The sequence below is a fragment of the Oncorhynchus tshawytscha genome, linkage group LG02, assembly GCF_018296145.1.
Source record: "Oncorhynchus tshawytscha isolate Ot180627B linkage group LG02, Otsh_v2.0, whole genome shotgun sequence".
Taxonomy (NCBI): Eukaryota; Metazoa; Chordata; class Actinopteri; order Salmoniformes; family Salmonidae; genus Oncorhynchus; species Oncorhynchus tshawytscha.
In genome coordinates this window covers 46417685-46431120 of record NC_056430.1, presented here as the reverse complement: position 1 = coordinate 46431120, position 13436 = coordinate 46417685, and the positions used below count along the sequence as shown (strand labels likewise).

General features: G+C 44.4%; 1 protein-coding gene across 4 annotated transcripts in view; it reads left to right on the top strand.

Annotated features, from left to right (window-relative positions):
- The window catches only part of erc2 (ELKS/RAB6-interacting/CAST family member 2), a 69003-nt gene that overhangs the window by 3776 nt on the left and 51791 nt on the right, over positions 1 to 13436 (top strand). For all 4 annotated transcript variants that reach the window (XM_042299935.1, XM_042299945.1, XM_042299941.1 and 1 more), the window contains exon 2: positions 5745 to 6584. In XM_042299935.1, the coding sequence (XP_042155869.1) occupies positions 5904 to 6584 (681 nt within the window). In that variant the 5' untranslated portion in view covers positions 5745 to 5903. The remainder of the gene's footprint in view (positions 1 to 5744; positions 6585 to 13436) is intronic.

Sequence of the window (13436 nt, the reverse complement as noted above, 5' to 3'; positions counted from 1 at the left end):
TTATTTCATCATCGGATTTGTTGTGCTGCTAGACTCAGAAGAAAATGGAAATATGTGGCTTTTGGTGATGGCTTTATGCGATAGCTAGCAACTTGTAAACAATAACCCATTCCTATTTGAATACTATTTGAATAGCAATGTTGAATAATACAACATTGTCTCTCATGCCAATTGTATTATATGACTGTAGCCTCCTGTTTTACTTCCGAAAACTTTGTTGTGATGGTAATGATGTTTGTTTATGATGATAGTTATTAGGAGTTGTCTTAGGTCACCAGTTAGCTACAGTATTTTCATCCTAGCCTACACTCTTGGTTGTTTGGATTGGTTGTTTGGATGACCTATCTGGGTTGCAGGTATTGTTTCACTTAGTTGGGTTGTTTTCTTTAAAAAGAGCCAGGTTGGGTGGTTGATGCTAGGTTATTGATGCTGGATTATTAACCCTGCATTCATAACCAAGTGGGAATGTGGTATTTACCACAAACGTCTGGGAAACATCCACTTGAACGCCCCTCCAACTGGTAATCACTAGTGGGAAACCTTTGACATCACCTAAAAAGGAAATTACCTCGAAAACAGAATTTTCGGCATGCAATCTATTATACAGTTTTTTTTAACATCAGCATTTGTTTGCAAGCCTGATAGCTGTACTTTTAGTTTATGGTTGACACAGCTTGTTTTCCATTAGCCAATCGTTGTACGTCATCAAGTTCAAAGCACGTGAATGCATCCAAATCGTATTTACTACTTCACAACTGGAAATTGCCACCTTCCCACTTGGTTGTAAAAACAGCATAAGATATGACTCAGTGGGTCAGATGAGAAGAATGGGGGCGTTGCTTAGTAAGGGCGTGGCATTCACATAATTATGTTTGGCCACCCGTGAGAGTAAATTCCTTCCTGTTAATCTTTTCTGTTGTATTGTCATCTCATGTTAAGGTTGAACACTAATATTTTTGTAGCATCAATGAGGCTTACAGACATGTATGAGTTCCTCAAGAGCCTATGCAAATCCCAATGTTGGATTTGTTACCTCTTTATTACTATATAAAGAAGTTATTGCATTTGGATGACTGTCAATGCTCTATATGTAGTCAGCAATGTTAATATTAGATTATGAAAAATGCATAAACATTCAAGGAAAATAGACATTTGTATTGTACAAACTTTCAACTTTATATGATAAACAGAAATTACATTTATTCTTACCAGTAGCCAAAAATAACTATCTGAAAGCCGTGCCTCTAATCTTCTGATAGGCTGCTGCTGCTGCAATATTTTATTAAAAAGGTAAACATTTAACTTTTCCCATCACAAAAAGGTTCCTGTTTGAACCTTTACATAGGCAGCCCAGTATCAGCATATAAACGTCAATCTGTGCCATTTTTGCGAAAATATATGCATCATGGTACAGGGGTTCCTCGAGGAACCTTGTGACCAGAATAGGTTCCCCCCTGAGTGACAATTTACCGATTCCCAAAAGGTTCTTCCAGGCTCCTTCACTTCTAAGAGTGTTGGCTTTAGCTCAGCGGGATTGAAAAGTCTTGTCGGGCCCAGGAGACCCGGGGTCTAAACTCAGCCGGCCACATGCAGTCCTTGCCGCTTTTCCCAACATTTTCACTCCAGACTTCACAAACACTGCAGCCATTGCCAACCAATTGAAGATAATAATTGCAGAACTTCCTGATACAGTATGTGTGTTGTATAATTCGTTTGAGTTTAATGAGCTACAGTCTCTCAGAGGGACTGGCTACTGAAAAAGCAACTTGTTTGGCTAATGTTTACACCCGCTCCACTTCTTTCAGCTAATGTAGGCTGACATATTACATCCCTTCCAGTGGATTTTTTTTCATTCACTTCTGCCATTTTGTATTTGTAACACTCCTGTCCCATTTTAAAGTTTTTTGTTGCAACAAACTGAAATGATAGTTATTACTGAACATCATGTCTGCTCTCGCCTGTCATTGTATCATTGTAATTGCTTCTGTTGAAGTGTTTTCTCCCAGGTATTTCTTCAGCATTTCTTTCTTGTCCCAAAAATGCTTAGCCTGGTCCCAGATCTGTTTATGCCATCTTGCCAACTCCCATGGTCATTGTAATTGGCTACAAAATGCTTTCCTTACCTCAAATACCCTTTATAGACTGGTGGGTTGTCATATCACAAAGCTATCTGACTCTGAATGGTGGCAGAGTGTTCCTGTAAAGATATTGGCAAAGTCAGGTATTGTGTGAGTTCATAAGACAGCCATTCAGCCATGTCACATAGTTGATTCTGAAAGGGAGAGGTGGCACAGTGCTATAGGCAAAGTCAGGTCTGGCTGTAGGGCATGCGGATAATGGCTCCAAAAAGCTAGTGGCCATCTTGTCCCCACCCTCACCCTCACCCTCACCCTGGCATGGAGACAAGAGTGTGTGGCACCGATGAGCAGACCATCTGTTGTCAGTCACTCATCACTTTTCCTTTTAACTTCCTCTATCCACCCGCACCGGAATTCATCGGAATACATATTTTTTTCTCCCCTTTCGAAACATAAGTTACAGTGATGTAAGAGGACTGCCAAAACCAGGTGCTTTATCTCTGTGAGCCCAGACACTGCAGTCTCTATGGAAACCGTGTCTTCTGAGAAGACGATGGAAGGGTGGCCCGGAAGGAAGGAAGAATACAGCCCAGCTATCCCCAAAGACACGCTGCACCCATACTATCCGTTTAAAAACAGCCGTTCATCTTTATTTTTTTTTTTTTTCAAAAGAACCCTCCCGTACTATCCTGTACCATCCAGTACCATCCTGTATCCTCCTGTACCCTCTTGAGTCCTCCTCTGATAACACTGGGGTTTTATCCCAAAGGGCAGCTATTCCCTATGGGGCCATATATGCCCTGGTAAAAAAAGATAAGAAAAAGAAAGTATTCAGACCCCTTGACTTTTTCCACATTTTGTTACATTACAGCCTCATTCTAAAATTGATTAAATCATTTTTTTCCTCATGAATCTACACACAATACCCCATAATGACAAAGCAAAAGACAGTTTTTATACATTTTTGCAAATCTATTACAAATAAAAAATGGAAATATCACATTCCCATAAGTATTCAGACCTTTAAATTCAGTACTTTGAAGCACCTTTGGCAGCGATTACAGCATCAAGTCTTCTTGGGTATAAAGCTACAAGCTTGTCAGACCTGTATTTGGGGAGTTTCTCCCATTCTTTTCTGCAGATCATCTAAAGCTCTGTTTGGTTGGATGAGGAGCGTTGCTGCACAGCTATTTTCAGGTCTCTCCAGAGATGTTCAATCGGGTTGAAGTCCAGGCTCTTGCTGGGCCACTCAATGACATTCAGAGACTTGTCCTGAAGCCACTCCTGTGTTGTCTTGGCTGTGTGCTTAGGGTCGTTGTACTGTTAAAAGGTAAACCTTTGTCCCAGTCTGAGGTTATGAGTGCTCTGGAGCAGGTATTTATCAAGGATCTCTCTGTACTTTGCTCCGTTCATCTTTGCCTCGATCCTGACTAGTCTCCCAGTCCCTGCCGCTGAAAAACATCCACACAGCATGATGCTGCCATCACCATGCTTCATCGTAGGGATGGTGCCAGGTTTCCTCCAGACGCTTGACATTCAGGCCAGAGAGTTCAATCAGAAAATCTTGTTTCTCATGGTCTGAGAGTCTTTAGGTGCCTTTTGGCAAACTCCAAGTGGGCTGTCATGTGCCTTTTACTGAGGAGTGGCTTCCAACTGGCCAATCTACCATAAAGGCCTGATTGGTGGAATGCTGCAGAGATGGTTGTCCGTCTGAAAGTTTCTCGCATCTCCACAGAGGAACTCTAGAGCTATGTCAGAGTGACCATTGGGTTCTTGGTCACCTCCCTGACCCGAGGCCCTTCTCCCCTGATTGCTCAATTTGGCTGGGCGGCCAGCTCTAAGAAGAGTCTTGGTGGTTCCAAACTTCTTCCATTTAAGAATGATGGAGGCTACTATGTTCTTGGGGACCTTCAATGCTGCAGACATTTTATGGTACCCTTCCTCAGATGTCAGCCTCGACACAATCCTGTCTCGGAGCTCTACGGACGATTCCTTCGACCTCATGGCTTGGTTTTTGCTCTGACATGCACTGTCAACTGTGGGACCTTATATAGACAGTGCCTTTCCAAATCATGTCCAATAAATTGAATTTACCACAGGTGGACTCCAATCAAGTTGTAGAAACATCTCAAGGATGATCAATGGACAGGACGCACCTGAGCTCAATTATTGAGTCTCATAGCAAAGGGTCTAAATACTTATGTAAATTAGGTATTTCTGTTTGTATTTTTTATACATTTGCAAAATTTCAGAAAAACTGTTTTCACTTTGTCATTATGGGGTATTGTGTGTAGATTGCTGAGGACTTTCTTTTATTTAATACATTTTAGAATAAGGATGTAATGTAACAACACTTTTGAAAATGTCAAGGGGTCTGAATACTTTCCGAAGGCAATGTACACGTATGCGATGGCCAGAAACGTGACTGCCATTTTAAAGTCTCTGGTGTTTAGTGACTCCACAGTCAGTTGACTCCTACTGGGCAACACAATCTGGACAACTTTAGCAGTAGCCTACACAATAAGTATTATACACACACTGCTCTGTACTGTTTCATGGATGGGAATTACAAATGATTTGCAATACACATAAATGTAGCTATATTAGCTGTAACATAAGAGGTGGATGCTATATAAGGCACACCTGTATGATGTAGGTCTATAGATGAACAATGAAAATACAGTTGTTCTGCTCTTTGATGATAAGGAGTCAATACAACAGCATAAGTTCCATTTGTATGGACAGTATACTTTCTGCCTCCCCCTGGGTCATATTCATTAGTGCAAAATGTAGCAAAGCGTTTTGAAACGGAAAATGAAAATGAGTGTTTCTTATTGGACATGATCAAGGTAGTCCCTCCCTGTTTCAGTCCATTTGCTTCCTATTGGGGTTTAGTAAATATGACCCTGGTGTGTGGAATGATAGGAGTGATTACATGTGGCTGAGTGCTCCAGAAGAGGAAATGGAAGCATGCACAGCTGAACTCTGGGGGATGTATTCTTGAGGTTACTGCTAATTGACATGTATTATATATGAATATAGTGTTTGCATTAGTGTATTGATATAGAGCAATCCTGGGATTTAATAGTACTGCATTTGAAATCTCTTCAAATACTTTGAGCATTTGCCTTGGCAGGCCAGATGGGCATGATACTTGGTTCTATGCATAGAGTATACGTGATATTGTGGTTGCTATACTAGATGTACTAAATACTATGCACAGTGAGGTAGGTGTTCTCTGCTTCCTGATGGGGTCAGCACTAATAGGACTGGGATGAGTGCCTGGGCCGGGGGAAGCCAGGGTGATGCTGCGATTCCCAGTGGGTTCACTTAGAATTGGAATCCCTCCCTGCAAAAGAAGCCCACAGAGCCACAGGCTGGTGTGACTCACTCACCCAGCTCTCAATGTGAACAGGAGGAGAGGAGCTGCTTCTTATGACACTACACCTACCAAACGCTGTAGAAGGAGTGTGGGATGTGTGTGTGTGGGTGGAGTGTGTGTGTGCGTGTGAGAGAGAGAGAGAGAGAGAGAGAGAGAGAGAGAGAGAGAGAGAGAAAAAAAAGAGAGAGAAAGCAAGAGAGAGAGAGAGGATGCTTTGTGTTCTTGACAGATAAAATATGCAGCATATTTCTTGTCATTATTATGACAAATTGCTCTTTCCCCAGATCTGTCGATGTCGAGGTCCTTCACCCACACAGGCATGCAGTGAGCCGCCCATGTGTGTTACAGAGTGAGGGTGCACTGTGATCGTCGCAGCGTGCCCCTGGTAAGGACCCCGTGGCAAGTGTCCGGCCGGCCCAGGCCACACCTCCCACACCCAGGACATGTACGGTAGCGCCAGAGCGGTCGGCCACATCGAGAGCAGCCCTGCACGGTCCCCGCGCCTGCCTAGGTCCCCCAGGCTGGGCCACCGGAGGGCCAACAGTGGGGGCGGGGGCGGTGGAGGGGGTAAGACGCTCTCCATGGAGAACATCCAGTCACTGAACGCTGCCTACGCCACATCCGGGCCCATGTACCTAAGCGACCACGAGGGAGTGGGCTCAACCGCCACCTACCCTAAGGGCACCATGACTCTGGGGCGAGCCTCCAACCGGGCCATGTACGGGGGCCGCGTCACGGCCATGGGCAGCAGCCCCAACATCGCCTCGGTGGGGCTGGGCCACCACGCAGACCTGCTGTCCTACAGCGACCTGGGCTCCCTGTCCATGCTGCAGCACCACCACCACCACCCTCAGGGGGTGCCGTCGGCCCTGTTGCGGCAGGCTGTGCGAGGCAGTGGGGGGGAACTCCTGGAGATGCAGGCCACACTCCGGGACATGCAGCGGGAGAACGACCTGCTGAGGAGAGAGCTGGACCTGAAGGACAGCAAGCTGGGCTCGTCCACCAACAGCATCAAGAGCTTCTGGAGCCCCGAGCTGAAGAAGGAGAGGATGATACGCAAGGAGGAGGCGGCGCGCACCTCCGTCCTCAAGGAGCAGATGAGGGTGACTCACGAGGAGAACCAGGTTAGAACACAACATGTTTTCTCCCCTCGTCTCCCCCTATGCTGCTACTTCTAATTCTTTTGGTATTTGTTTCAGTAGTCCATTGTTGATTGTCCATTGTTGTCAGCAATCAAGTTTTGAAGATATATAACTTTCAAAATACAGAAATACAACCGGTATGATGCTTTTGCACCATATGATACAAAACGCAGCATCATACCGGCTGTATTTCTGTATTTTGAAAGTTATATACACTACATGACCAAAAGTATGTGGACACCTGCTCTTCGAACATCTCATTCCATAATCATGGGCTTTAATATGGAGTTGGAAACAGGAAAAGGCCTTCCTCAATCTGTTGCCACAAAGTTGGAAGCACAGGATCGTCTAGAATGTCATTGTATGCTGTAGCATTACAATTTACATTCACTGGAACTAAGGGGCCTAGCCCGAACCATGAAAACAGCCCCAGACCATTATTCCCCCTCCACCAAACTTTACAGTTGTCACTATGCATTGGGGCAGGTAGTGTTCTCCTGGCATTTGCCAATCCCAGATTCATCCGTCGGACTGCCAGATGGTGAAGCGGGATTCATCACTTCAGAGAACGAATTTCCACTGCTCCAGAGTCCAATGGCGGCGAGCTTTACACCACTCCAGCCGACCCTTGATTCCGTATAATGATTTTAGGCTTGTGTGCGGCTACTCGGCCATGGAAACCCATTTCAAGGAGCTCTCGACGAACAGTTCTTGTGCTGACGTTCCAAAGGCAGACGATTTTTACGCGCTTCACCATTTGGTGCCATTCTGTGAGCTTATGTGGCCTACCACTTAGCGGCTGAGCCGTTGTTGCTCCAAGATGTTTCCACAACAACAGCGCTTACAGTTGACCGGGGCAGCTCTAGCAGGGCAGAAATTTGACAAACTAACTTGTTGGAACGGTGGCATCCTATAACGGAAAGTCACTGAGCTCTTCTGTAAGGCCATTCTACTGCTAATGTTTGTCTATGGAGATTGCATGGCTGTGTGCTCGATTTTATACACCTGTCAGCAATGGGTGTGGTTGAAATAGCCAAATCCACTAATTTGAAGCCGTGTCCACATACTTTTGTATATGTAGTGTATCTTGAAAACTTGATTATTGACACGCAATACATTTTGGGACAATATCAACAATGGACTATTGAAACAAATAGCAAAAAATCGTTTTTGGGTGGAGTTTTCCTTTAATGTCCGCCACTAGTCAATCTCCCTTTTACAACTCACACAGACATATGTCTCCTCTCTTTCTATCTCTCTCCCTTCCTGTCACAGTCTCTCACTGTTCTCCCTCCTGTCTCGTCACTCTAACTATTCAATTTTCCTCCCAAGGTACTGTCTCCACTCCCTGATGTCGAAGAATTATCCCACTGTCATGTTTATTTAATACATTTGGAAACCTTTTTGGAAAGAGGTGTTGGTGGTCATAAATGTTTCATCATCCACTCGTACTATACCTCATTTCTAATAGTCCCCAGAATGAATAAGAGAGGGGGAGGGAATGAGGGATGGAGGAAGAGAGGGAGGTTGAAAAGAATACTGTAAGAAGCACACATGAAATATTCATGTGATTTTTCAAATGATCTAGATTCTACTGTGTCTTACTGTGGTAAAAATCATCATTCAGTACAACGCTCCCGTCTTAGCGCAGCACACCGCACAGTATATTAACACATCAAATTCCGCCCTTTATAAAAGCGTAATGCTTACCCTGGTTTATCATTTAGGTGGCTTATTTAGATTGCGTCCACAAGTGATATGTGAATATTACATCAACAATATTACAACAAGTGATAAGACAACAAGTGGCTACAGAAAGGCCAGAGGGAATTTCAGGGCTATGGCCACCTCAGTGGTGGCTGGTGGTTGAAGATATAGGAAGACATGCTGATTGTAATGGAATGAATGGAACAGTATCAAACACATGGTTTCTTTTCAATACATTCCATTACATTCCATTACAATGAGCCTGTCCCCTTGTATCTTTGCCCACAAGCCATCACTGGGCCACAGGTCGATCCTGTTCGGGCTTTGTCCACAGTCACAGGCAATTTCATTTGGTTTCCGTGCCTTTCCCCTGCGTCTCTGTTTGTTAGTTGTAAAGGGGGTGGAGTGAGCGGCCTAGTTAAATCACTCACACATCTCCAGTCTGCAGTCTGCAGGAGGTTCAGGGCCTGGAGAGGAATGTCAAGGACAAAGCACTGTCTGAGAGTCTCTCGCTATCTCTGTCTCTCCCCGTCTGCCCTTCTCCCCCTTCGATCTATTTAGCTTACTCTCACTCGCTCTGTCTTTCATTTTCTCTTCCTGTCTACCCCTATCTATCTCCCTCCCATTCTCTTCTGTCTCCGTGTCCGTCGCTCTCTCTCTCCCTCTCTCTCTCTCTCTCTCTCTCTCTCTTGCCCCCCTCTCTCTGTCTCCCTCTCTTTCTCTTTCTCTTTCTCTCTCTCTCTCTCTCTCTCTCTCTCTCTCTCTCTCTCTCTACCACTCTATATCGCCCCTTCCCTCTTTCTTTTCTCTGTGTCCTGCAGGGCACCATATGGGATTTCTCTGACATACATTATCAAATGAAGGTTGATTAGATGGAAATAGATAGATCTGTATACCTAATTAGGCAGGCAAAGCTAGATGGTAATTACATAATATCTACCATACCGGATAGGATGTCTTGTCTTGATACCGTGCTTTGAGGATGGACGTGGTGACCTTGTCAGTTGGGCATTAACATGAAAGTGGACAAGGGAGGCACACTTGTATGTTGTATAGATTTAACTTATACATAAGGCACAGTATAAGATGAATAGGGTCCATTATGGTAGAAGTTAGGCTTACATACAGTGTGTGCTGTATAGTTAAACATTAGTAACATCCACAATGTGTGACGTGTAGTGTGTGTGTGTGTGTGTGATGTCTAGTGTGTGTGAGTGTGTGTGTGATGTATAGTGTGTGTGTGTGATGTATAGTGTGTTTGTGTGTATGATGTATAGCGTGTGTGTGTTTGATGTATTGTGTGTGTGTGATGCATAGTGTGTGTGTGATGTATAGTGTGTGTGTGTGTGTGTGTGTGTGTGTGTGTGTGTGTGTGTGTGTGTGTGTGTGTATAGTGTTACTGTGTGTGTGTGTGTGATGTATAGTGTGTGTGTGTGTGATGTATAGTGTTTCTGTGTGTGTGTGTGTGTGTGATGTATAGTGTGTGTGTGGGATGTATTGTGTGTGTGTGTGTGTGTGATTTATAGTGTGTGTGTGTGTGTGTGTGTGTGTGTGTGTGTGTGTGATGTGTGTGTGTGTGTAATGTATAGCTGAACATGAGGCCCACCTATAGTATCTGACATACAGTACAGTGATGTATAGGACCCCAGTGAAGTCATCCCAGATCAAAGGAGGCTGCTGAAGGGAGAAATGCACATACAGTAATAATGTCCGGAATGGAGCAAATAGAATGGCATCAAACACTTGGATTCCATTCCACTCATTCCGCTTCAGCCATTACTATGAGTCTGTTCTCAGAATTTGACGTTCATCCAGGTTCCCAGAACGTCGGGAGATGACGTGAATAATGGCCACTAGGAGCAAAAAAGTCTCAAAACTAGTGCCTGGCAGCCAGAGGTCGGGCTTAGACCAATCCACCATCCCCGTCCATAACATTCTAGCAAGCCGCGAGCATACATTGCTAGGCACTCGTTATCATAATTTATTTATCCAAACCTTAGCCCTTACTTAACCAGTCAATTTCTTTCTGTTTTATACAATGGGTGGGTCTAATCCTGGATGCTGATTGGTTAAAACCTCGTTCCAGCCAGTGTCTAATCCACAAGTTATGATGTTGAAATGCCTATTCACTATTTAATCTGACTGCGCAATCCACTGTTCCATTAGCCCAGCCAGGCAATTTATAAACTTTATCTCCACTTTAAAAAGCATCTAGACATTATCTCCCATTTCTTTTATACTGTCGTTTGGTTTTCAACATTAGAGATTTGTATTAACTTTGCTGTCTGTCTCTCCGACATTTGTAACATTGTTTCTATATTGAAATTCGATTTCCAGCTGTCCCATAGTAATGAACGCGTCAGGAGTTGGGACGAGACAGACAGGCAGGCAGCATGAATCAGCATCATTTTATTGGATATATACAAAGAAATGTTAATAAAAAAACCCGAAATGCAGCTAGTTTGCTGTCATTCCAGCTTCAATTCGATTGATCAATCAATTGATTGATCGTGTTAGCTGTGTAGTTGGCTAGCTCCTCTGAACAGGGTCCTGGCGAGAGAGCAAATGTTCTATGCCAGTCGAAATCGCGAATCATTAGCTCATTGTTTGTGGATGTATACAAAAAAACACTTGAAAACAGCTGAAACAAACACTAAGGCAGCAACTTTTCTGTTATTCTGGCTGCACTGTTTGATGTGACCCTGTTAGCCGAAGTTGGCTAGCTAGCAAGAAAGGGATAAGAACGTTGCCAACCATCATGGTAACGGAAACATTTAGAACGAACGACTGTGTCACGTCCATCGATTTATAACAAAAAGACTTAACGACTGTGTCACGTCCATCGATTTATAACAAAAAGACTTAACGACTGTGTCACGTCCATCGATTTATAACAAAAAGACTTAACGACTGTGTCACGTCCATCGATTTATAACAAAAAGACTTAACGACTGGGTCACGGCTCTGGCAACTGAACCAATAGAACGAACGACCAGCCGGCTTGGGTAGCAACCCTAGATTTCTGTCGGGACTATAGCTTATGGAAGGATGAAATAGTATATATAAATTCATCAAAATAACATGTGTAATGAAAATATGTAAATCATTATTTGAATATGTTGGTAACCCGTTGTATAAAAGTGATAATGCCCTTGAAGCCGATGTTTGAAGGGTGTATTTGTCATACCAGAACAACACTCGTGCCAATATATCCCCCAAACACCCATTATCACATACTAGTGAGGCCCACCTGGTCTTGTCTGTGGCAGTCAGTCAGTTAAAAGGCACCTTACTCCCTATGAAGTGCAGTACTTAAAAAATGGCCCATAGGCCTCTGGTCAAAAGTAGTGCACTATGTAGGGAATAGGTTGCCATTTGGGACGTAGCCCTGGCTGACCACATTTAAAATACCCGAATGCGGGAAAAATGGCTGATTATGTGGGACAGCTTACATACATGTTTTGGGCAGCACCCCTCCACCACACAAAAATCTCCTTCCCTCCTTCCCTCTGCATTGAAGCTCTCCGAATTTCCGACGAATTTGTGATGCAGAAATGGGAGACCAATGTGTTTTCTGGGAATATTTGGCCAAGGAAACATTTCTGGTTGGTCTCGGGGAAGGTAGAATGGTTAGGAAGGGAGACTTTGAAAACTGGATTGAATGAAGTAGCAGCAAATATGTCGAATGAGCAATGAGCATGGGACAGCCTCACAAGTTTTGACGAAATCACCTTATATCTTTCAGTCTAATACGGCTATTTACTTACTTTTGTAGATCTCTTCGCCAGAAGCACGGTTTTGTGAGTAGTTAACTGTCCTCTCCAAGTCTAGCTGAAATTTAGCCCGAAAGGATTTTACAAATATGACTGGTTGCGATACGACATTGGCCTACGTCTCGTCTTGCCCTGCACAGAATATCAGATGTCAACAGTGATTGGAGAAGTGCTTAACTTCACCAGTACCACATTCTTCTGATATATATCTTGTCAAAAGTGCAAGATGACTGAAAAACAGACAGGCTGGAATGTCTAACTGAAATACAGGACATATCAACCTTTTTTGTAAATGAATGGTGTTTGAAATTGTTGATAAAATGCGGGACATGAATGTTTGGTTTCGGGACAAAGGGCCCGCACAATCCAGGACATGTGGTCACCCTAGACGCAGTGTGTGTGTCATAGTGAGCTCCTCTGATGCTCTCTCCTAGCGGCCAACAGGTCCCTCCCTCATCATTACTCACAGACAGGATACAGCCACACAGTCTCAAGGTTACAGCAGGACGCTGTCTGCCTGTCTCCCACTGGCTGGGGCTCCAACCTGTGTGTTTGTGTGTGTGTGAGCGTGAACGTGCTTGTGCGTTTCTGTGTGTGCCTTGTGCCCAAATTAGTTTGTGTTTCTGTACCCATTTAGTTTAACCTCTAGAGTTGTGTGATTGTCGTGTGTGTGTGTGTGTGTGTGTGTGTGTGTGTGTGTGTGTGTGTGTGTGTGTGTGTGTGTGTGTGTGTGTGTGTGTGTGCGTGTGTGTGCGTGTGTGTGTGCGTGTGTGTGCTATAGTATCCCATTGAGGTTGAGATTGAAACCGAAGGAAGTCTCTTTGTGCTGTTCAGTGGAGCCAGGAGAGTCTGCAGTGCCCTGGCTCAGTGGCTCCACGGTTCTCTGGAGCTGTGCCACGCTGCCACGCTGCCTGGGGGAGAGATACCCAACATCCTGACCTGATGGTATCACCACCCTCCATCCTCAGTCTGGGATCACTAGAAAGGAACTGGGGGGAGAGGGGGTAGGGGGGTAGTACCCTCGGTTATATGTTGCACAAGTTGAAGGTCTTTTCATTTGACCCGCCCAAGTAAAAGAGGACCAAGTCTGCGTCCCAAATGACACACCATTCCCTATCTAGTGCACTACTTTTGACCCTAGGGCCCTATGGTGAGAGGGGAAAGTCCCGCTGTACCTTCCATAGAGAATGTGAAGAGAATGGAGCACGTGTGGTAACATCAGGTTTGGTCTGTGTGACTGAGTAACGTGTGAGAAGAAATACAGTGTGGGGGGGACAGGAGTCCATTTTGATTCTCTGCCTTGCCCTCATGACAGTTCGGTCTTGCTCTGATTGCTGTGAATGATATCTCCCTC